Here is a 25,816-nt window from a genome sequence, read left to right on the forward strand (position 1 = left end):
GGACTGTGGTGGTGTACTTCCCCACACTGTTTTATAGTCAGAACTAGTTTAAACACCACTGTCCTCCCACATTAGCCTTTTACAAATTTAACAACAAAAGGTAGACCCCTCTACCTAAATACGATATGTACGGGAAAGCCCATGCTGTTTTTCTGTTAAATTTTGTTAGCGGCATTTTCAAAGAATTGTATCCTGGCAGTATTTTCTTAAAGGGTGAAGTACATATGTAAGTGCTTCCAAAGAAACAAGTTAACAAGCAGATTTACTAATCCTGTGCCTAACTTTCCCAGTAAGCAAGATAACAGCCATATAAAAAATATATTTTTGCAAGAATATAGCTGAGCCAAAGGAAGGGGAAAATAGCAAATTCCAGAAAGAACTGCTACATAAATATTCACAAACTTAGACATGCTCTACACTGCTATCTCTTAAGCAGGATTTCATTAACCTAAATGATTTACAGAGAAGTAGTCTCTTCTCGAGTGTAAAATAACATGTAACACACGCACACACGCACACATTCTCTCAAGGTGAGCTCCGTCTTTAGTCTCAGTCTCCTAAACAGAACTTACAACTAATACAGTAAAATGAGCTCAACTTGAGGGTCTTCAGCGAACAGCTTTAGTTTCCAAAATATAATTTGAATATAGAATTCTCTAAAAGTAGTATCTGGAGAATTAGCCGTTATATATATTTTTATTTTATTACAAGAGATTTTAAAATTTGGGCAGATACAATTAGGACAGAAAACCAGCTTCATACCAAAAATACACTTTCAATTACTTTATCAAGCAAATAAAAACAACCTTCATGTATTTGCTTTTTCTAGAAGTTAATGTACAGTAAAAATTTAATATTGTATATGAAAGACATGTAATTAAGCATTCATACAAAAGAAACATGTACTGAATGTTCAGAAACAAAAATAAAAATAAATAGCAATGATAAAACTTTGAAAAAAAATAATGCACATTTCAGTTGTGGAAAATACGATTCTTAATATATACATAGTTATACTTAATAGAAAGCCATCTCTTTAAAATTGCACAAACATGGGACCAATAAAGCATTCATTCTTATGGCATGTAATACTATCATCCTAGGGCAGTTTCCGGCTTACCTCCAGGACATAGAACACTCAGGTCTGTACTAAAATGAACGGTATGCTGTGCTGTTTGAGAAAGATTGTCTTCCTCCACTCGCATTAACCTGCAGTCATTCTACAAAAGGCTGTACAGGAAATTTCACAAAAAGAAATATTAAACAATCACTGTGCCCACTCCATGTTGACGAAGCAGCCAAAAATGGACTTCAAAGCAAATGTGGTGGGACACTTAACATTTTTGATGCTTCTTTATACGAAAACGTCATGTCTTTGTTCTATAAAAACACTGCGTTGAACCACGATTGGCAGTCTCTACACAAGGAAACTCCTGGCAAAATGGATGGAGAGTTTCTGCTTTCCTCGTTTCCATGAATAAAATACTTCAGGAGGTAAGAATTTATAGAAAAGAAACATTAATGGTCCATTCACTTACAACTTACAAGGAGTATAATTCCATTTTTTAAAAATCCTGTTTAAATGTCTCTGTAAGAAAATCAAAGGTACCATTTCTACTTATAGCCCGGCACAGCCCTCGCTTCAGAGAAAAATACTCTGGGAACCAGGATAGACTGCACAAAGGTTAGGGGCAACCTGAAAAGCTCTTGGCGAGAAACACTGAAGTCCTCTAGGGGAATAAAAAAATATGTGCAGACTTAATTACAAATATTTACATTTCAAAACAGAATCATGAGTTAGCTAGTCAGCTGCTCAGTACCAATGATTCCCAGGCATTTCAAAGGTGTGATAATGTGTCCACAGTACTTGTGACCACACTTGAATGCATAGAATGAAGTAAAGATTACGACTCGCTCTTCAGTCTGTTGCCTATCATATCTATAAAACAAAATTGCTTATATTTTGAAAGATGTACAACCAAAAGGATTAAGCAAATCATTTTTTATTATGTCACATAAAATATACGTTAGGTACTACTGATTTCACTCATTTGTTCGACAACTTGCCCTAAAATTTCATCGACCACATCAACATCGTAATTCACTTGCTGAAGATCGAGATCAGGCACAATCATGGCCAACAGCTGTCCTACGTTAACTCGAAGAGATCGAAGTTTGAGGCTGCAAACAGAAACATGACACCCATTAGATGAACATCCTAACACAGTTTAATATTCATGCGGAGCCTAAAATTTAAGTGAAACACGAATTCACTTCATAATTTAATACGTAAGCATTCATCTCTGGGTTAAGTAGAGGGTTTCAAAAAACTAGTAGCTCTGGTTCCAACTAATACAATTTTAATTTACGACTGAAGACAAATATGGACTGGGAAAATAACTTGTAATCGCAGTATGTTGTTTACAATATAAAATAGTATCACCTGGAACACAGTAGGCATATACTAGTGAGAATGCTGATCTAAGAATAAAAATGCATCTCTTCGGAGGCGCTTGGGTGGCTCAGTCAACTGGTTAAGCATCTGACTCTTGATTTCGGCTCAGGTCATGATCTCAGGGTTGGTGAGATCCAGCCCCTTGTCAGGCGGCTCTCTCCTTAGGATTCTCTCTCTCCCTCTCTCCTCCTCTCTCTGCTCTTTCCTGGCTCGCACCCTCTCTCGCTCTCAAAAATAAGTAACTTAAAAAAAACATATCTCTGAATTTCACCTTGTGAGGAAAATAAAAACTGATTTGTTCTCTAAAACATTTCTATGAGATACATACATCCTTGTGTAAGAGGAAAAGGGTGTGGTCATAAGCTCACAAAACTTTGGGCTAACTAATATTAAACAAGGTTTTTTAGATGCAGGACCTTTCTGGACCTTTCATATGCTAAAGTTCACAGATGACCCCTTCTGCTATGCATTTATAGAGAATGGTGTTTTGCTAAAAACACTGGGAATCCCTAGATTAGATGATCATTATCATTCCTTCCAAATCTATATACATGTATCTGAGTATCAATATCCAACTTTAAATACCTACAATTATTCAGCAGCCTCTGCTTCAAATACTGAGTGAAACCAAGGGACTGAATGTTATAGTTGCTTTTATTCTGCCCCCTCCCCCATGAAAGCGGCCCACATTTAGTTTAGATACTGATCTAAGGTAAAACTCCCTGAAGAGCCACGACGCTCATCCTTGGGTTGACAATGCACAGAAATGTGATCTTAAGCATGTTTTGTGCGCTTGCAGGTAAGACTCCACTGCTCCTTGAACACAATTTGACATCATTCCCATGCATGCCATTTCCCCCAAGCTTTCCCACTCATCTTCAATCAGAGGCCCATGGTTCAAACTTGCTTCTGCTTTGCTTTCCAGAAGTTATTAACCACCTGACTTCCTTGCCAAGAATATCCTCTTTACCATACAGAACCACAACTTTTATCTACATGAAAGGTTGGCAAAGGACTAGTAGGACCCAATGGCTTCTTACATGTCCTTTTCTTTAAGTCTTTTGATTGTCCCTAGAGGATTCCTCCCATCACTGGACATGCCATACATTCTTATTTTAAGTGTACAGAACAGCATCATCCAAGAGAAAGATTCCGAGCTCCACACGCAATTTAAAGTGTTCAAATAGCCAGAGTAAAAAGTGCAATGCAACTGTAAACTTAATTGGAGTTATATATTTAAACCAATGTAACTAAAATATTATTTCATCACATAATCAAAATTAATTTTTTTAATGTTTATTTTTGGGACGGTGAGCGTGGGCAGAGGATCCGAAGCTGGCCCCACACTGACCGCAGCAGCGAGCCCCACATGGGACCTGAACTCACGACTTGTGAGATCACGACCTGAGCTGGAGTTGGACACATAACCAAGTGAGCCACCCAGGCTCATTATTGAGGTATTTTACATTCTTTTTATCATACTAAATCTCTGAAATTTTATTTTTTATTTATACTTAAAGCACATCTCAATTCAGAGTAGCTAAACTTCATGTAGAATATGCCTATACTATTTTAGAAAGCACAGGTTTAAAAGATCTGTTTAAAAAAAGCAAATAAATACAAAATAAAAGATCATCAGTTACTCAAAGATCAGTGTGCAAGAGAATCATCTCAGAGACTATTCAATAAAGTTTCCAACTTAGGGTTGCCTGGGTGGCTCAGTAAGTGTCCAACTCTGATTTGGGTTCAGGTCATGGTCTCACGGTTCATGAGTTCCAGCCCCGCATCAGGCTCTGTGCTAACAGCATGAAGCCTGCTTGGGATTCTCTCTCTCCCTCTCTTTCACTCTTTCTGCCTCTCTCTCTCTCTCTCTCTGAAAAATAAACATTAAGAAAAAAGTTTCCAATTTAATAAACTACACTGCAATCCAAGGATATGCATTTCTACAAGCACCACAGACAGCCAGGGTTCCCATTTTGAGAAACATCACTTCGGAGCCTTGGCCCTCCAGGCTTTTCTGTACTGCTCTGCTCTATTTCTAGAACAGATAGATTCACTGAAATCCTTCAAAAGCTTCAGTTAAAAAGGTAATACTATAACTGATGTCAAGAGAGGATGCAGGAGATTATTCCCCGACAGCGCCTCTTCGGTCTGCAGTCACACCATCAGCAGGAAGAGGTGCCCGATCCGGGCCCTCGCTGGCTACTTGCAGGTGCTGAGTCTTCACACACGGCCGCCCCAGCGTCCGCCTCCCCCACCCAACACCGAAACAGACCCCCACGCCCACGTTGCATCCTACTGAGATAGGGTAACTGGTCATTTACTATGTTCTTATCTTCACAGAAGAACTTCTTCCTAAGAACCACCTGTACCATGGCGATTTTTAGTAATTTTGTGACTACCTAAAAGTTAAGCTTGGGGAGGGCATAGAGTAAAATGAAGGCTGCAAACCATTAAGAAATGGTGCCAAGCACAAAAGTAAAAGAAATCCAGGTGAAAAAGTAAGTTTTGTGAAATAGTCCTTTGTCTTTTAGTCATGGCCGAAGTCACCCCCTTCTGTGATCTCTAACTGCATCTCCACTTTTCCCCACACAGCACTCCAAACCACTCTGACCAATCACCTGTGCTTTATTCCTTCCAAATTCCTGTTTCGCTTAAGTTGAACTTCAACTGTTCTTTCGTAGAAGGGAAGGGCGAGGACGTGTGCTTTTCGCTCGAAGGGGATCTACCTGATGTGTGCTAGCAAACAAACACCGTGCTAACCCAGGCCACCGCGAGACATGCCTGGTGTGCAATTACCTTTCCCCATCAGTGTAATTTACAGGCTCCTCAATGTTACTTGAAGTTGAAACATCTGCTCCTGCCTGCTGATTTGTGGATTTCAGTTGTTCGATTTCAATTTTCAGTTCTTCGTATTGTGAGCGCATTTGTGATTTTTCCATTTCTAGTAATTCAACCTGACAAAAAAAATAAATTTTGTTAAGTGTAAAACTTAAAACTACGAATGCCAAGTGCAAATTTAAGCTAAGACATGTAGAAAACCTGCATGATGAAAATTACCATCGAAAAACCCACAGGGGGGAAAGCATCCTTTGCTCAGTGTCACACCTCGACATCTTGTCACACGGAAACGACACCAAGGTGGCTCTCGGGTCTCGTGCACGCTCACCAGCTGGAGGTTACGACAGAAAACTTATAGTGACTTGTATATGTTTTGTCATCTGGCTCCGAGCCAATACATCACGATGACTGTTCAGGTGAGCTGCTACGTCAGCATTCTTTCTAGGAAGAGGGGCGGTTCCGCACTGCTCTTTCCGAAATCTCAGCAGAAAAACCCTTCTTCCAAACACCACATTCACAGAACACATACGACACTTGTTTTCAGGAGCGACCCCAATTTGGATGGAGAGTATACGCGGAGGCTTCTCCCTCAGTCTAAGAACCCCGCATAAAACCTACAGTTCCAGGGCGCCCATTCGCCAGGGGACTAAGTTCTGACAGGTGGGATATAAGCAATGTTCAGGACCGCACCCCTCCTCTGTCCTGCTGCTTGGGGTGTAGATACACAAGGACTGGACCCGGAGTGCCACCTCCGAGCATCGTAACTGCACGTGGAGAAGCGAAGCCACAACGTAGGAGCCTGTTGTCTCCGAGGCCCGTGTGGTCACCTGCCCGCAGACCCAATCATAACTAACACAGGGCACCCCTGTGAACGGAGGCCCTCAGCCACCTGGTGTGGTTTTTGCAAGGCCTACTAATTAATAATGGATGTGAAGATCCCTATATTTAGTAACTGAGTGCCTCACTGGGAACGAGAATAGTATGTTGAGCAGGACAATCCTTCATTATACGGGAATTTCCAGTACCCTATAGTAAATTTCCCACACCTCATCACTACCCACCAAATTCCAGCAACCCATCTCCACAACACACATTCCCATTTGCCCCCAGGAGGACCACGTGCCGGCCCAGCTGAGCAGCGGTGTGGCAGCGGCGAATCAGGAAGCAGAAATATTATTATGTCATCTATTCCACTCTGGCAACCGGCAGGTCCCCGCTTCCGATGCCCTGAGGCCCCCCGGACGCTCTGTAGGCCGACACACTCACCTCACTCCTGTACTGGTCCCTCTCTGCAGTGCACCTGTCCAGCTGTCTGAACACGTCATCCAGCTGCACCACCATTTCGTCCACCTCACTTCTGCTCTCGCTGTTGGAACACTGGCTGCACTCGGCCTTCACGTGTTGCAAAGCACTACACTGTTTTTTCAGCCTTTCTATTTCTTCCAGAGCTTGCCGAAACTGAGACACCACATGGTCCGGACTTTCAGGTTTGCCATTAATACTTTCAAGTAAAAACGCGGCGTCTGTTTCGGTGGACTGATGGCACGTTTCCTTCTTCACGTATTTGTCGTTCAGTTCCAGTATCCTCTGCTGCAAGCCTTTGATTTGGTCAGTGAACACGGTACACTGTCTCTTGTAAGTTTCTTTTTCTTGGGTCACTAGAAACAGCTCATTTCTCAGTTCATTTAACTGGCAACCAGCCTCAGCCGCAGATTTATCCAAGGCTTCCTGGGCGTCCTGTGTCTTTGCTTCAGCCTCCACATAGGACGGCAGCACAGCTGGGTCATGCCTTGCGTCGATGTCATCTTCGAGCGTTTCTTCTTTTTTAACGACGACACCCGGGACTTCGGTCTGGGTGGCCGCGGTAGCTCCCTGATCGCACCGGGAGGACGAGGCGCCGGATGAGCTCGTCTGGGCACAGGGCTCCTTCTCGGCCACCGGCTCCACCTGCAGGCCGCTGTGCTCCATGGGACTCCGCTCTGACTTCACTTCAATATCATGATCCACTGCAGGTTTGGGAGTACTGTTTTCCTCCAAGATGATGACATCTTCATCATCATCATCCTTACAAAGTGAATTTTCAAATGCTTGATTACTCAATCTCCGAGTCTTTGAGTTCAGAATGGACGAACGAGTAGAAAATCTCCGTTTCAGGCTGGAAGACATTTTATATATAAAACGTAAGACTATGCAATATAGAAATGAACAAAACAGATGACCTTGAAGGAATCTTCAATTAATGATCTTAAAACTCTAAGAAATGTCCACGCTCATTTAACAAACTGGCCACACAGTACTCAGGGATTTGATGAAGCCGAGGGGCTTGCTCCCTGTACAGTGGAGGAAAACAAGCAGACTGCGAGGCTGCTTTGAAGCACCCGCTCCACACACGGGGACACACGGGGACACACGGGGACACACGGCCACACACGCCCCCGTTTGCCGTCTCGGGCATCGCAGCGCATACTCGCCCGAAACCGGACTCCGCGGCCCCACCCAGGTCCGCTCTCCGTATTCGAGCGAGCGCTCAGCTCTGCGCCATTCCCGTTCGCTCGGCGTAATTTTTATCAGTGTTCGGTGATCAGAGGTGAGCCGCACAAACTAAAGGAGCATACTCTATCCTTCCGTTTTCCTTGCATTAAAAATCACCTCGTCTTCCTCATCAACTTAGTTTTCTGTGAATTTACCTCCAACTGATTATCTTTTGCCCCCTCAGAGGGCTACCTGTACCGGTCTGCCGTCTGGGTCCCGTGTTAGCCCTCATATGTCTCCAGCTCAACGTTTTTCTTTTGCTTGGGTTTACTCTTTCAATATCAAGGGGGCACAATCTCCAATAAAATCTTGAGAAAGGGTACACAGGGCAGAAAAAATGTAAAACTTCACATAATGAAAAGTATCTTTATTCAATTCTCAATTTTACTGCCGGCTTAGTTTTTATAAAGCAGCATTCCATGATCACGTACCATTCAGTGTTCCTGCCATTCTGATTCCTGACCTTTACGTTTACCTCTCCTAAAAAGCATTCTTTTCCCTCGCGTTCTAAAATTTCATGATGTTTCTTAGCATGGATCTTTTTCTTTCTCTTTTCTGTTTATTCATTTTTGAGAGACAGAACACAAGCAGGGGAGAGGTGGGGGGAGACACAACTCGAAGCAGGCTCTAGGCCCCACGCTATCAGCACAGAGCCCAATGAAGGACTCAGACTCACGAGCTGTGAGATCATGACCTGGGCCGAAGTCAGACGTTTAACCGACTGAGCCCCCCAGATGCGCCAGAATGGATCTTTTTCCAGACATTTTTGCTGTGTATTTGGTGGAAGGCAAGTCTCGTACTACTTCCTCCCCTTTGTTTTCTCTAATTTCCCAATCTGAAATTCCCATCAGTTCTTGGCCCTCCTGAATCTTATCTTTTCCTTTTTCTACCCTCCACCGGCCTGCTTATCTTTTCTAAGAATGTGTTTGTTCAACACCTACCCACCTCCCAGTAAATTCCAAAGGTTTCTACTAGTCCCTTTGTCTGAGTTGGCACCTGGGGTGATCTCGGCCTACCTTTATGTTTCAGCGGGAGGCTGACTAGATGCAGTGAGGGCTGGCCCTGTGACTCCAAGGGCGCTCAGACTCTCAGCACCGTCTAGGGCTCTTCTCCTGGGAGCCCGATGAGGGGAAGAAGGGAGGGGATTCTTACCACCTGGTACGCGAACGATCCCTCACCCCTCCTGCCCCAGCACAGTGGCTCCCTCACACCTTCAGCACTGACACTGCCCCGGAAAGAAAGGTCTTGCCGTCTGACAGAGAAGCCACGCGGCCAGACTTGCCAAGTCTGACTTGGCAGACGGTGAAGGTCCAGAGAACTACTCTTCTTTAAGCTCTCAGCTAGGCCCCCTGGGCTCACTCACCCGAGCGCCACGGGCTGCCACGGTTCGTCATTTATCTGCGGGCTGCCCTACCGGTTTCCCTCCCAGGCTAACTGCTCTTATCTTAATACTCAGCTTAGGGACCACCTTCCCACAGCCTTCGGCTTTATTCTTAAAGCTTCTATTTTTCTCAAGCTCAAATTTCAAATTCTTCAGGCTTTAAAAATTCATGAACAATTTCTATTCTCTTCTTCTACTTGAATGAAACAAATCACTTTAAAGAATAAATTTCAGGGTGCCTGGGTGGCTCAGTCGGTTAGGCCTCCAGCTTCGGCCTAGGTCAGATCTCACGTTCGTGGGTTCGGGCCCCGCATCAGGCTCTGTGCTGACAGCTAGTTCAGAGCCTGGAGCCTGCTTCAGATTCTGTGTCTCCTTCTCTCTCTGCCCCTCCCCCTCTCATGCTCTGTCTCTCTATCAAAAATAAATAAAACATTAAAAAAATTAAAAAAAATAAATTTCATTATCTTTTGTCTGTAAACTTTACAGATTTCATTTTTTCTGACTTTGTTTGGAACCATCTTTAAAAAGAAAAGCCAATAATATTACGGTGACTAGTTACAAAAATTTTTTTTCACACAACTTCTTAGTTAAGTAGCAACCCAGCCCCCAAACAAGCCTCTAAAAATGTAGGCTGCAAACAGCCAACTATTTTAGAACGTGCCCCCCTGACGTAGATATGCATAAAAGCAGTTATTTCTAATCCTTCTGGAGGTCAAAAAGCCCTCTGAGAATTGGATGAAGGCTATAAAACCCCTCAGAAAATCCCACGCTACTATCTCAGAGAACCTCGGTTTGGTGTTGGTTTTCCAACAAAAGACCAAGCGCAGCAGTCTGCTGTCCTAGTCTGCCGGTGTCATGTTTTCTTCCCCCGTGCTGGCCCTGGTCCCTCTGAGTGAGTCGCCTGCACAGAGTACTGCTTTCAGAATTTCAGGAACCAAACCAAGTACTGTTTTATCCCAAAGCCTTTCCTGACCATTCCAGTCAAGAGACCTAACTGTTCAATTTACGTATCACTCATACATTTCCCTTTCCCTCTCCATCCACTCACCCAAAATACACAGCGTGCCATGAGCTAAGAACTTAGGGTCACACCTGACATGATAGTGTCATACTTTTATTAACGGTTTCATGTTTTTCTTAAATACTGGTAATTCTAAAACCAGGAATTTTCCTACTATATAGAATTTCAAGGAGATGAAAATTCAACCAAATTCTACAATGAATATAACTGAAAACTTTTAAAAATTACTTAAATATGCGGCCTAAGTGTGGTGGGGGTAACTTGTCTCTAAGACTTCTTATGTGCACGGACTACAGCTTCTCAGAAGGGCATCACGGCCACACAGCGGTCACGTAAAGGCTCTGTTTAGTATTCATTCCCCAAATGGAAAAACACATTTTAGCCACTGACTTGTTGTTCTCAGGATCAGACTGGGGTGAGCCTCGATGGTTATTTAGAAGTCTGGTTGCATACGTATTTGCCACTTCTGAGAGATGGCCTCTTGGAACACTTTCTTTCACGGGAGAAAAGCTCTGACTTGACATGGTGGGTGTCCGAAACAAGAGATCAGAGTTAATCTGTTGGAAGAAAAAAAAAGTGATCTTAAAGGCCTTTTTTAAAGGTGCCATGCCCAAAACACGAGAAATTATTTTCCCTTCTCCCAGAAAACACTGAGGACCATCCTAAACCAAGCAAATTCTTTAAGCCACACCAGGGAGCAATAAACAAGCCAATAAGCCAAATCCAGCCGAAGAATGGTTTTGCATTTTTAACGGTGTGAACAAAACGAAGCGTACACAACAGAGACTGCATGTGGCCCGCACAGCCTAAAATACCATCTGGCCTTTTATAGCAAGATTTGCTGACCCTCTAGTAACTAGGACTTGCCAAGGTACAATGAAAACTTCAGTTTTCTAAGAGAAATAAACTGAAGATAAAGTCAGTTCTGTCCTCACCTCCAAACCCTCATCCTTTACATAAGAAAATGTTTCAATGTAGTTAAAAGCAAACATACAAATCTGCAGCAGCCCTTACACAAGAAGCACAGCGTCCTCCCCAGAAAACGCGCCTCCCCACCCGTCAGCACCGAGCAAGGGACGGAAGGGCCAGGAAGAGCGGTCAGCAAAGAGAAGGAAAACCACTAGTGCTCGGGGTTAGTACTGGACCGTGGCTCCCCAGGGGTTCCTGTGAAGTCCCTGAAACAAGAGTCTTCACTGCCTGCCTTTCCTCAGAAGACGCCTAACGAAGTATCAAAACCGACCGTTTGAATGAAGTTGTTGGGTTAGGAAGGAGGGCAAGGAGGGGATACGGAGTTTGTGAGCTGAATGAACAATCATTTCAATCTGCTGTGTAACCAGCTTGAACAGCGAGCTTTCAAACTCACTATTTGTTAAACTAACCACTACCCAATGTAAGACACCACTATCAATGGAAGGCTTAATTTATTACCCGAGGGATCATTTCTGGTTGTCGGATCCTGAATTTTTCCTTGTCTCTTGAAAAAAGAAAAAGAAAAAAAGGATGAAAAGTGAACATGTGTAAATTTATCATTTTTCAATTCTGTTTCCCATTGACAGATTTGTCATTTCACAGAGTCACCGAGGTAAGTACACTGAACTTTGCTTCAGTTTCATGATCATCAGTGGTAGGCCCTTAGGCGGGAAATACTTCCTACCTCTTCTCAGGCACGCCCCAATGTCTGCCTCAAGTTCTCGACCCAGACCAGCATTACTCTGACCTCCGGAGTGGGACCACCACACTGGCTGCTAACTGGTTTCTTTACTCCCAATTCTGCTGCTGGATTTACCCTCAAACACGGCGCACTCTCAATCATGACCACCTGGAAGTTCCACATGAACCCAACCTCTGCGTGCGGCACACTAGCCACAGGTTCACCAGGGCCGACGGTCACTCCTTACTCAGCTGCTCCCTCCCGCCTGTTTTCCATAGTGCCCGTTCACGCACTTAGCTAAAGCCGAACGAAGCGCTGTTTTCTATACTTTCATCCTACCCGTCCTTCAAGACGTCTTACACAGATCTCCTTGACTCCTCCCCATCCGGGTTTCCCTCCCCATCCCCAGCCAGAGGGTGTCTCTGGTTATGGGCTTCCCAACAGCACTGGGTCGCGCCTTGTATGACACTCATCAGCTTCCCATTGGTAATACGTACATGCCTCACCTTCCCTTTTAAGGCTTTAAGCTCTTTACGGTACATTTATATAATCATTTATGAGTCATCTGTGTGTGGTCCCTAAAAGACAAACTATTCTGTATGCAAACTATCTTGTAGACAGGACAGCACTAAATAGCAGGTGAAAAAAGAGCAGATATCCACACTATAATGTTAAAAAAACAAACCAAAAAAGCACCCGATATTATGCATCCACAAGAAAGCCTTCTGGGGGTCATAATCGTTTTTGGATCGTACCAGCATTATCTCGGAGAAGCATCAATAATGCCGCAGACCCATCGCTGGTGCTAATGTGGCCATTATTCCCCACCGCACTAAGTACAACACTCACCTCTTTTTGTAGGTTTTTTCATAAGTAGGATGCACCACATCCTCATCTTCGGGTTCTTCTGGAACATCACAATTTCTAGTCAGAAAAATCACATGGGAATAACGCGTCACCAGCGCCTGTTCACACATCTTGAATAGGACTTTCTGCCTTTCCAAAAAGGGTACTACTAACTATATGGTACCTGAACTGTGGGTCAGGGTTATTGGAGCAATACCATTTTTCTGGAAGTTGATCTATTCCATCTGGTAATTTTCGCCACTTTAGACAGGAATCACACTGAACCCATGTCTGATCAGGACGTTTCCTGAAACAAAACATAATGTTAGCATGAAAAATGGATGCTAAGTACACTTCATTAGATCTTCTACATCATTTCTTCCTCAAAATGCCTTGATCATTTAATTTGTCCCTGAAATGTCTGTGACGTAATTATGGTCATACAGCAAATTAAAAATTTTAAACCAACAATTTTCACTACCATCAAAAGATTAAAGCTAACAGGATTTTAAACAATGAGACCAGGACGCCTGCCTGGCTCACTGGGTTGAGCATTCAACTTCGGCACAGGTCATGACCTCACAGCTCGCACCCGAGCCCCGCGTCAGGCTGTCAGCGCACAGCTTGCTTTGGATCCTGTCCCCCCTTCTCCTTCACACACAGCACACACACTCTCCCTTTCAAAACTAAACAAACATTAAAAAAAAATAGACTTAAATGTCCTATTTAATAGCATACTATTCAGTTTGTTCTCTGGTAATAAAAACTCAACTTAAAATATGCCAAACAACTTGTTTTGATTTATATTAAGTTAGCATTTGCAATGTCCAATCTAGTAATATTTATTAGCACAATAAAACACTCAAGTGCAGAAAATAGACAAGCTATTACTATAAATTAAGCAATTTCTTTAATGTTATTTATTTCTGAGAGACAGAGAGAGAGAGCACGAGCAGGGGAGGGGCAGAGAGAGAGGGAGATACAGAATCCGAAGCAGGCTCCAGGCTCTGAGCTGTCAGCACAGAGTCCGACATGGGGCTCGAATCCACGAACCTGGAGATCATGACCTGAGCTAAAGCTGGATGCTTAAGTGACTGAGCCACCCAGGCGCTCCTAACTCGAGCAATTTTTAATAGCTATTACATTTTTAGCCTCTACTATATAGCATATCTCTGAATATCTAAAATGTATTTTTTAGTTTATAAAATGCTTCATAGTTTTATCATTTGAAAATTATAATGATCCTATAAATAATGTAGGTATTCATTTAACATTTCATTTAATAAATTCATTTAATCTACGAAGACTGGGGCACCTGGGTGGCTCGGTCTGGTTAAGCATCCGACTCTTGATTTTGGCTCAGGTCGTGATCTCACGATGTGTGGGTTCAAGCCCCAAGTCAAGCTCCATGCTGCTTGGAATCCTGTCTCCCTCTCTGCTTCTCTCCCACTTGCACTCACTCTCTCTCAAAAATAAATAAACATTCAAAAAAGAACAATAATAGTTTTTAAATTTAAAAAAATGAAGATTTCACCTTAATGCCTTACCTTTCTATATTTTTTTAAGTTTTATTTAAGTAAGATCTACACCGCACACGGGGCTTGAACTCATAACCCCAAGACTAAGAGCTGCATACTCTTCTGACTCGGCCAGCCAGGTGCCCTTCTGCCAACACTTTTTAAATCCAATGTTTTTTAATGCACTTAAGGGCAACTTAATGGCTCAGTGGGTTGGGCATCTGACTTCAGCTCAGGTCATGATCTCATGGTCCGTGGGTTTGAGCCCTGCTTCTGGCTTAGTGATGGCAGCTGGGAGCCTGGAGCCTGCTCAGGTTCTATACCTCCCTCTCTCCCTTCCCCTCCCCTGCTCATGCTTTGTGACTCTCTCGCTCAAAAATACACATAAAAAATTTTTTTAATGCATTTATAGTTAGATAAAATTCAAACAATCCAAAAGTTTATAAAGTAAATACAAATCCCTTGTTTCAGGAACTACCATTGTTCATTTTTTAAACCCTGGCAGAATTTTCTATGCTTAAAGAACTCTGCATGTGTATATGGACACATTAAAAGAAAAATAAAATGGGAAATTAAATACATTGAATTGCATCTTTTCGTTCTTCATTATCCATCTTGGTCACCTTTCCATCAGTAGTTATGATTCACAAACAGAGCTGGTACTGTGTGCTGCCCGTGTCACCGAACGCTTGTCCGGCATATTTTTAAGTCTTACAACTCTAGGAGGTGAGCGTTCCTAATGTTCCCATTTTACAAGTGAAAAAATGAACTTGTAAGAGGCCAAGTAATATGTTCAATGCCCACATCATTATTTAAGCAGAATTAGAATCAAATTTCAGGTCTGGCCTTAGACTTATCATCCTACTTATTACACCACTGGGGGATCATGAAATCAATATAATGGGTTAAGACTTGCACTTTTAAAATGAGCAGCATGCAACATTTGGGTAAATACGATTTCATGAATCTTTTGTGCATATGGTAAATAAATGTATACATTCATTGGTTCATTTCATGGTGTACTGACTGGAGTTGCAGATTTTACATCTGACTATGGGTTAGTCAAAAGTTTGTCAACACTGTACAACCACTATACCCTCCCCGTATCACATCTTGATATTAGAATGGTTGATACTGTTTCATGTACATACTGAATATCTTCAACTGGCAAATTCAGAGGATATTCTGAATTTTTCTTGACTTTCATTTCATTCCAGTAATCATTCAGCTTTTCTCCTAGGGCTGCAATTGTTAGCCTTAAAAAAGAAAATCATAAAATCAATTTAAGAAAAAAACAAAGATTAAATCTTTGTCAAACAGAGAAAGCACAAACCTAGTGATGACTGTGTGGACGCTATGGGGGCAGCGGATGGTGACGCCCAACGGTACAGTTAGTGAACAATGCGCTTGTGGCATTTTCTTTAAGGGCATTAAGTTCCGAGAGGGGCGCCTGGGTGGCTGTCAGTTAACTGTCTGACTTTGCCTCAGGTCATGATCTCACAGTTCATGGGTTCGAGCCGTGCGTCAGGCTCTGTGCTGACAGCTCAAAGCCTGCAGCCTGCTTCGGATTCTGTGTCTCCCTCTCTCTGCCCCTCTCTCGCTCCCGCGCTCGCTCTCTCTCTCAAAAATAAATATCAAAAAAAATTTTTTACAGCTCCTAGAGCAGAGCCAGAACCATCTTTGAAGACATAAATAACAACACTTCATGTCCTCTGTTGAAGAAGCCTGCCCCAGACCACTTAGTGGGAGAATCATAGGCTCTGAATTCCAAACCCAACCAACACAAGCTTCAAGTTAGAATAAAAGTATGTAATCGTTACCAGCAAGTATACTTCCAAATAGCTTGTCCCACAATTAAGACCGTCAGTTCTTGCCCAATAAGATGTTAACAAAACACAAATCAATGGGATCTACTGAGGGAAAGAACTCGAAGGCTGCCCTTACTAAGCATTCACCTGAGCTCTGCACCTGCTGTGCCATAACTACTTACACACAAGGTGCAGTCAGTGTAACATCCTAAATTTAAAATAAAGCTTTCAAATATCCAGGTTTCAAATTCTACATGGGCAGACTTAACCAGACATTTCTATACCCACCCATCATCTCTAAATTTTCCTCCACGATACATAACATATAAGCACTCAGATGAGAATGAATCCTCCCTCCCAATACATCCCCTCCCTGCATCTCACATTTTCAATCCTTCTTCATCTCTTTCTCATCGCCTCTATTCCTTAGTCCTGGAGGCTGCACCCATTTCTGCCGAGGACAGACTGAGGAGCGGAGCTGCAGGGCCACAGGGGTGCGCACTGACGGCCGGCTTTACTTGATAATCTAATGGTCCTCAAAACTGATCAATTCTCATACCCACTAGCAATGACAGGAGTGCCAACTGCCCTATGTTCTCTCACTCATTTTAAATAATTTTCCCATTTCTGCCCATTATGATCAAAACTTTTTTTTTTGCATCTTGTTTTAAAAACCTGCTCCCCAATGGTTTTGAAAATTTTCTTGTTTCCATTTTGTTTTTGTCTTTCTCATTTAGGTCTAAAACCCATCTGTATCGATTTCTTGCTACATTTGAGGTAGAAGCTATGTTATCCATACAAATTGCCAACTGACCCAGCATTTTTGTAAAGATGATCACTTTCCCACTACAGGACATAATCTTTGTCATACATCAGGTCACCGAACGTACAGAAAGTGGGGCAGGGGATGTTTATTTCACTAGACTGCTTATCCTTTAACACCACACTTGGTTAATGCAGCTCTGTTAAGTGCTGGTATTTAATAGTATTAAGTTTTCTTGCTTTGTTTTTCTTTAATGATTGTCTTAAGTATCTCTGGTCTTCTGACCTTCCACATAAAGTTTAGAATAAGCCTATTAATATAAATACATACTGGCAAGTATTTTCTTAGACTGGAATTATATTTATTTTAGAGAAAAACTGACATTTCATAATATTCAGCCTTCAAACACTTGAACTTGGTACACCTACTTATTTAGGGCTTAAATTTTACTCCACAATATTTCATAGTTTTCAATGTATATATTGCATATTGTCAAAGTACTTGAATTTTTGACACTATTATAACTTTTGAAAAATTTCATGTTCTTGGTTTTAGTCATTGGTAAACAGAAATACAACTGATTTCTGAATACTTCTTATCCAGTAACCCTAGAATATATACTAAACTTGTTCCTTTTATTAATTCTAAATTTGCAGATTACTTTGGACTTTCTATATACTTAATACTATCTTTTTTTTAATGTTTACTTTATTTATTTATTTTTTTGAGAGAGAGAGACAGCGTGAGCAGGGGAAGGTCAGAGAGAGAGGGAGACACAGAATCGGAAGCAGCTCCAGGCTCTGAGCTGACAGCAGCGAGCCCGATGCGGGGCTCAAACCCACGAATTGTGAGATCATGACCTGAGCCAAAGCTGGACGCTTAACTGACTGAGCCACCCAGGCGCCCCTACTTAATACTCTCTTGTACAGAAAAGTTTTATTTCTTCCTTTCCAACCCTTGTGAACTTTCACGTCTTTTTCTTTCCTTATTATTCAGGAATGGAGAGCCGGCATCCGTATCTCATCTTCACCCCTAAGGGGAGAGCATTCAATAATCCACCACTAGGAGGGACACCTGGTGTTCCGTGTCCATGCTCTGTATGGATACAATGCCCTTTCATTAACGGTTTTGTAAGTGTCCCTCTTCCCCTCAATTACAAATGTGTGTTGTGATTTATCAAGTGCTTTTTCTTACCTATGAAAATAACCTGATTTTTCTAACATCGATGTGAGGAACTACATTGATTTTGAACATTAAAACTACCTATGTCATCTTGGAATATACTCCCACCTAGTTTTAATGTATTAATTATTCTTTTTATTTATCACTGGATGGTATCTGCTAGTATTTTATTTATTTTTATTTTTTTATTTTTTTTTAAATTATTTTTTTAATGCTTTTATTTATTTTTGATACAGAAGAGACAGAGCATGAGAGGGGGAAGGGCAGAGAGAGAAGGAGACACAGAACAGGAAGCAGGCTCCAGGCTCTGAGCTAGCTGTCAGCACAGAGCCTGATGCGGGGCTCGAACCCACGAACATGAGATCTGACCTGAGCCGAAGTCAGAGGCTTAACCGACTGAGCCACCCAGGCGCCCCAATCTGCTAGTATTCTAACTAAGCTTTTTATATCTTGATCATGAGAGAAAATGATATAACTTTCCTTTTGCAATGTATTCATGAGTTGACTAACAAAGTTATGTGCCCTCTTATGTGGGTAGTTTTCTAAAAATTGATTCAATTTCAAAGGAATGTGCCCACTTCATCTAGGATGGTGAGAAATTGTTCCTACTATTCCTTTGACGTTTTTGTGTCCATAGATCTGTTGTAATGTCCTCCTTTTCATTTCTGATCCTGATGATTTCTGTTTTCTCCTTTTCCCCCCTTTTATTGACAGATGCTTATAGATTGTACTACTCTTATCAGAGAACAAATTTATATATTCTACAACTTAACAAGTTAAGTGGTATAGATGATTTTTTTTCAGTTATAAACTTTTTGTCTCTCAGCTTCAAATCCAGTTTTCTTTGCTCAGATTTGTGATTCTAAAGCTTGATCATGTAAACAATTATCCTTTGGCAGCCTGAAAAATGTTAAACTGGATTAACAGGGCAATGAACTAGCTAGGTGATAGCAAGACACATGCCCATCAGGTTCTGGTACGTTCTGGTTAGTATTGCTCAAGCGGAGCCCAGGGGCGCCCTGGAGGAGCTCCAGCTCTGCCCTCCAGCGGCCCACGACCTCCAGCCACAGAGACCAGCTCCAGCGTGCCCACATCCTTGGCAAAGACAGGTCTCCCGACAGCACAGCCCCAGTGCACCCACACCCCCTTGCAGCGGTGGCCACGTCTCCAGACCAGCACTCGGCCAGGCCTCCTGTCAAGCTTCTGACCACAGTAGGTGGCTTGTTCCCCGGTTTGTCTGAGTCTCTAACTTTAGGGGACGGGGGGGCCCTGGGCTAGTTCCTTTACTATCTACTCTTTAACCTCAAGGTAATCACCTTTCATATCTGCTAGTTTTGGATACTTACTGTCCTCTTTTACCCCTTCTCGTAATCACCCTCTACTACCTTAGTTATTAATTCCTTATAGTAAATGATCCCCATTCAAAAAACACGAGTAGGCTCTGCCTCAGGAGTGAATTCTGAATGTATATTGATTTTCTGCATATGTGTTTCCTAATTCACTGATTTTGCTCTCATCTTTATTATTTTCTTCCTTCCACTTTATTTGTTCTTTGAAGAAAAGGCGTATTGCATTATCTCTGATGTTAATCACAAATGTTCCTACATTCTACTCCATTATATATGCTCAGTAGGAAAACGGTGCTTCCTGAATTTGTAAGTCACAGTGATGGCCACATTCATCCTAAGGCTTCTAACCACGCTTAAAAGATAGGAGTATTTCTGTCCAGGGTTCACAGGACTGAATTACCTTAAAGTTCCCACCTAATAAGCACAAAGTGTCAGGATATTACACGATAAATGCTGACACCAGAAAGCAGGCACACCCTCTGTATTTTCCACAAATCTCAGAAATACTTCATCAACAAAGACAGGAGACAATGTATTTCATACAATTCCCAGGATGGGCGAAGATGGTTAAATGTATTTTCCATGTAAGCCTCTCACCTACCAATTTTCTTAAAGTTCTATGCTATAAAAATATCCACAAGATGGAAAAAAAATTTCAGCTTAGGAAAAGTTATGAAAATGCTTTAAAAACTGTAAAAAGCCAGTAACTTAAATAAGTAACATACCTGTATTCATTAGTATAGTCAAAATCTTGTTTATTATGAGTTGGCTTTAGGAAATTACACTCTATAATTCCTACCACTCCAACACCCATGTTGTTTGCCTGAAAAAGAAATCAGTGTTTTAAGCAGAAGACATGATGCTCAACATAATTACCCTTCCACAAAGATTTACAATCTGTATGAACATTTTTCTATAGTTTAAGTCATCATTTTGAGAAAAACCTCAATCGAAAAATAGTGTCTTCTAGATAACTTTACTTTTCTAGAAGGTAATTCCCAAATATATTAGCTCCTTCCTCCAAAACCACTCCCACTGTTGTCAAATATCCATTTCGACAAGTATTATCATTCCCAATTTTATCCAAGAGAAAAAGCCCTCTAAATGGGATGTGTTTCTTATAGAGCAGAAACCACAAGGAACACCCTTCCGTATCCACAGTGAGTAGCAAAGACTCTAGCAATAAAACGCCAAAAGTTTGCTAGATAGAATGATTTATTTATCCAAAGTTACACATCTAGTTGTTAATGGTGATGGAATAAAAACCGAGGAAAGTTGAATTCAAGTGATTTTAAAAATGCTACTAGCTAAAGTACTGAACTCAAAGTATAAGAGTCACATATTCTCATTACCTATGTGTCATTAACAAGTGTATTCTGCTCACAATTGTAGCTGAGTCCACAAAAGGAAAAAGTGAAAGAATGTATCACTTATACAGAGAAAATTTTCATGAGCAGAGGAAGGATAGAAGTTGAAACAATGCAAAACTAACCATAATCCCACTCTGCCAAAACCATCAGTGGTTCATCTCATATGATTCGTAAGCCACAATACCCTTCAATGTGTAGGTCCCGTTCGCCTCCTTTCGGCCCTCATCTTGCCTCTCTGCCATCACTCTCCTGACTTAACATCTGCCCCCAGGCCGAGCAAACTACTCCCTCAATGAGGTCATATTCTCAGAAACCTCTTTCCCTTCCTTTGCAGATACTTTTCTCTGCCTGGAAAACCCCGGCCAGACTTTCAACACAGTAACATCAACTATAGCTCAATCACTAAGCTCTCCAAGAAGCTGCTTCCGATGCTTCCAACTTGGACCACATTCCCCTCACCAGACAGAGCTCTGAGCACGTGCTCTGTATCTTATCATCTTTCTATTCTGATCATCTAGCATGCCAAATCATACCAAATACCTGACACCTATTTAATAACTTTATTAAATCAAAGAATGCAACTACTACTGACAAATCCATCACCTGGTAAAGAAAAAGAAAAGCTGGCTGTCAATGCAGTATTTTTTAACCAGAAATTACACACAATGCAAACATACCTGGGTTGGGAAAATGGGCTGCGTATCTTACTTCAGACAGATTCATAAATGAAAAGAAAAATATTAACACTCTGTTGCAGATACATGGTTTCTTTGAAAACCAAAGCACTCGAGAAACAAGGCTTAGGACCAAAAATGAATTTCTAATTATCAGTGCAATTTAGTAACTTTAATTATAGGATACTTCTGTTGAAAATTACTAGTTGGATGATAAATTAAGTTTTTAAAATGTTATTGATACTTCATATCATGCTTGCCAGATTTCTGTATTTTTTAATGTTTTTATTTATTCATTCATTTATTTATTTATTTATTTATTTAGAGAATGAGAGCATGAGGAGGTGGAGGGGCAGAGAGGGCGAGAGAGAATTCCAAGCAGGCTCCAACACAGAGCATGACAAGGGGCTCAATCCCACGAGCTATGAGATCATGACCTGAGCCAAAACCAAGAGTTGGATGCTTAACTGACTGAGGCAGCCAGGCGCCCCTCTGCATTTATTTTTTGACTGAAATTAGTGGTTAACAAGAAGGGCCCAACAAAGTTGATTTACTTTTGGAAAAATGTTATATTCTGGGCTTGTGTCAATGTAAAATATGTAACAGAGTTACTTACAACCCTTATTGAATAATATTTGAGATAAACCCACACTATTATACTGTGTAGAGCTCACATCATTCTACCAAAAAATTCAGCATGAAATAAGATGAACAGAAAATGAAAACCATAGAATTGGAAAACAAAACACACCTAGACTTAAAACCTTTAACAAACTTGATTTTCAGAATTTTATCACTCAATTCTTAACACATACACCCAAAAACACCTTTCTGTGAAAACATGTTCAAGGAACAATAGACTAGCGTAGGGTCGGCAATGTTCATCATCCTAAACTGAATTCTGTCACAATGGAAGTGGTTTAGGAGGAAGGCTCTAATACATTTAGGAATTAACTCCACAGAAGGAAATCACTTATTTGATCCTGTTTTTCTGGCTCTTGAGTCAGGACTAATAAAATTAACCAATTTCGTCCCAGAAAGAATAAGTAATCGCGGATCCATATCCAAATGCAGTCGAAAGATCTGCATCTGGGCCTAAGACCAATTCTCATTTTAGGTCTGGGGCAAGTTACTTAACTAAGTGAACTTAATTTCCCCATCGGTAAAACAGATAAAATATTCTGTCCCCCTCACAAGATTACTTGGACCAAATGGGAAATACAGAAGTATTCTATGTTCAAGGGCCTTTCCAACATTACTAAACACACGGACGCGTCAAAATTACTAGAGGCATATTATTTCACGTTTGACCCAGTAACATGGTATTTTAACTTTTATAAGAGATAGATATTTTCAGATATGAAGCTTACCCTTAACTGACATCCAACTTTTTCATAAGCTTTGATGAGTCTATTTCTGTGATACATCATTATCCCATAGTGGTCTTTATTTCTGCAGTTGAATCCAAATGTAATTCTCACTGTTTTAGTCTTAAATGTTAAGGGAAATTCTGAACACACCACCTCACTCCCTTCTAATCATCCTAAGTCATTTTTTAATGAATCCATAAGCGCATAAAAAAGGGTAAAGCTGGAGAGGATTCGGTACCAGGATCAAGGATAAAGGGGAAGAGGAATACACTTTATTAATGTATCTTTATACAGCATCATAATGAGGGAAAAAGGATACTAAAAATTTGGGTCGATAAACATCACGTTCGATGTAGGCAAGGCTCTTCGAAACCAGCTGTGTCTTCACTTTCTGTCCACGTAGGATTATCTGCATTCTTGGTTTTAGGTATAATATACTGCAGTAAGCCTGGAAACACACACAACAAGATCTGTCTTTTCCAAATAATTACCCACAAATGTGTTCAACATTACTGATACACATACTTAGAACAAAAGCTACGACCTTGCTTTGATAAAGGACCCATGAACTCTTCAACAATACAGACTATAAAGCTGTTATTAGTTAATATTTGACTGCTCGTCTTTAAAAATAAACTCAATATACTACAACCAGGAAAATGATTTGCAGAAAACAATCTATTGACCTATACAAGTGTTATATTAAATTACAAATAAAACTTTTCAAAAAGTACAAAACAGAGTGTGGTATGATCTCATTTTAACTTGTTAAAAAATACACATATGTACAAAACAGACTATATTTTCTGATTCTTCTGTCAAAGACATAAATTATGACACATTTTAATTTTTGTTAATTTTATTTTTGAGATAGAGAGCATGAGCGAGGGAGGGGGAGAGGGAGACAGAATTCAAAGCAGGCTCTAGGCTCTAAAGCTGTCAACACAGAGCCCAACATGGGGCTCAAACCCACAAACCATGAGATCATGACCTGAGCTGAAGTCGGATGCTAGACTGAGCTACTGTAGCACCCCTATTTTTTAAAATTTTCTTTCTTAATATTTATTTATTTTTGAGAAAGAGAGCACAAGCAGGGGAGAGGCAGAGGCGGGGGGGGGGGGGGGGGGGAGGGGACAGACAGACACAGAATCCAAAGCAGGCTCCAGGCTCTGAGCTGTCAGCACAGAGCCCAACATGGGGCTCAAACCCACGAAGTGTGAGATCATGACCCGAGCAGAAGTCAGATACTCAAATGACTGAGACATCCAGGTACCCCTATTGCTATTATATTTTAAAAGTAACAATACATTTTATTTAGGCAAAAATAACAAAAATCTACTACAGACAAAAGAGCCTATCACACACCTGGAAAGGAAAATATCATAAATAATACACCAACACTTAAGCTTAGTAAATAAGTTTAGTATTTTTTTCAAAATGGAGCTATAACAATTAGCAGTAATCTAGACATGTTTTCAATTTTTTTTCTAAAGTTAGTCTATCTATTTAATATAGACACCCAATGTGAGGCCTGAACCCACAACCCTTGAGATCAAGAGTTGTATGCTCTTCCAACCCAGCCACCCAGGCACCCGTTTTCAAGAGTTTATTTTTTTTTTTTTTGAGAACGAGAGACAGGGAGAGGGGGCAGGAGGAAGAGAATCCCAAGCAGGCTCCACGCCCACAGGGCTCCATCCTGGGACGTCTATCTACTCTGACTGCCTCTGGGCCTGTTTCATAATGGAGCAAGATTGTCACACTTCAATAATGCCTTGGGGTATATCAAGGAATATTTAAGTGTTTTCCATTGTAACTGTTAGGATCTCCAGAAGTTACATGGTAAACCTGTAAATGTCATATGTATCCTCAGCTTGCAGTTGTGGAATAATCTTAGCACAGAAAGTAAAGACAAAAGTTAGTATTCTATGTCTTATCACAGTGACTTTAATAAAATTCTTTTTATATCACTATTGTTAAACTAAATATTAATTTCTTCAAACTTAAAAACATTCATTTCTAGGTCAAATGTCAGAGGAACTTATCGCAAAACTATATTAATGCTATTAATACACAAGATCTGTAGTCTATACATAATTTATTGCTTTGGGATGTAAATTAAGGCGTGCGCGCGCATGTATGTGTGTATGTGTGTGTGTGTGTGTGTGTGTGTGTGTGTATGTGTGTGTTGTACAACATTTTAAATTAAAAAAAGAGAGAGACACTATGAATTTGGTGGTTTTGACAGAATCAATCAATATGGCTATCATCGGACATACTGATTCTAGTATTACTAATACAAATAATGTAACCACACACTGAAGGAACTACAAGTGCTATCAGACCTGATGACTTTGTAATTAAAAAAACTGTTTTCTGGGGCACCTGGGTGGCTCAGTCGGTAAGCGTCTGTCTTCAGCTCAGGTCGTGAACTCGCGGTCTGTGAGTTCAAGCCCCGCATCAGGCTCTGGGCTGACAGCTCAGAGACTGAAACCTGCTTTGGATTCTGTGTCTCCCTCTCTCTCTGCCCCTCCCCTGCTCATTCCCCTGTCTCTCAAAAATAAATAAACATTAAAAAAAAAGTTTTCTGAGCAAACTCAACAACCAGGGCACTCATGAAGTTATATAAATTGGTTCTGAGATACTTTCACTGACAGCATCTATACATAAGGAGAAGACAGAATCTCCATCATTTGCTGACGTTCACATGTCCAGGAAGAGAGCTGAATACATACCCTCAGGGAATAGTCACTCTCAGGGGCAATTTGGTCCATCCTTTCTTGTTTCTTGTACCCTTTCTTCCCTGTGGTCTCATCTAAATCTTCAGGAATTCTGATGTCATATTTATCCTTATCGAAATCAAACTCTGTTGCACTTTTGTAGCTGTAAAAACAATATTTTGAAGGAGCTCGATTTTAACTTCACAGCAAAATAAGCAAATACACTTAGTTAACAAAACACCTACCCTTGATAGATGTCCTAGTTGGGGGTGGGGTGAGGGAGGGGGTGGGGAGAGACAAAAGCAAGGGAAAAATGAAAAGAACAGGAATCCAGAAAGA

General features: G+C 41.2%; 1 protein-coding gene across 1 annotated transcript in view; it reads right to left on the reverse strand.

The window, feature by feature from the left end:
• Positions 1-670: 670 nt before the first annotated feature.
• MORC3 (MORC family CW-type zinc finger 3) overlaps positions 671-25,816 on the reverse strand; it is a 39,193-nt gene continuing 14,047 nt past the window's right edge. Inside the window, exons 6-17 of the mRNA XM_029938989.1 lie at positions 25,493-25,640; positions 23,080-23,208; positions 22,761-22,880; positions 20,072-20,169; positions 15,396-15,500; positions 12,912-13,034; positions 12,731-12,805; positions 11,659-11,704; positions 10,621-10,787; positions 6,563-7,451; positions 5,255-5,412; positions 671-2,181 (exon numbers count right to left, since the gene is read on the reverse strand). Of these exons, the coding sequence (XP_029794849.1) occupies positions 2,028-2,181; positions 5,255-5,412; positions 6,563-7,451; positions 10,621-10,787; positions 11,659-11,704; positions 12,731-12,805; positions 12,912-13,034; positions 15,396-15,500; positions 20,072-20,169; positions 22,761-22,880; positions 23,080-23,208; positions 25,493-25,640 (2,212 nt within the window). The 3' untranslated portion in view covers positions 671-2,027. The remainder of the gene's footprint in view (positions 2,182-5,254; positions 5,413-6,562; positions 7,452-10,620; positions 10,788-11,658; positions 11,705-12,730; positions 12,806-12,911; positions 13,035-15,395; positions 15,501-20,071; positions 20,170-22,760; positions 22,881-23,079; positions 23,209-25,492; positions 25,641-25,816) is intronic.

Source organism: Suricata suricatta, chromosome 5 (genome assembly GCF_006229205.1).
Source record: "Suricata suricatta isolate VVHF042 chromosome 5, meerkat_22Aug2017_6uvM2_HiC, whole genome shotgun sequence".
Lineage (NCBI taxonomy): Eukaryota > Metazoa > Chordata > Mammalia > Carnivora > Herpestidae > Suricata > Suricata suricatta.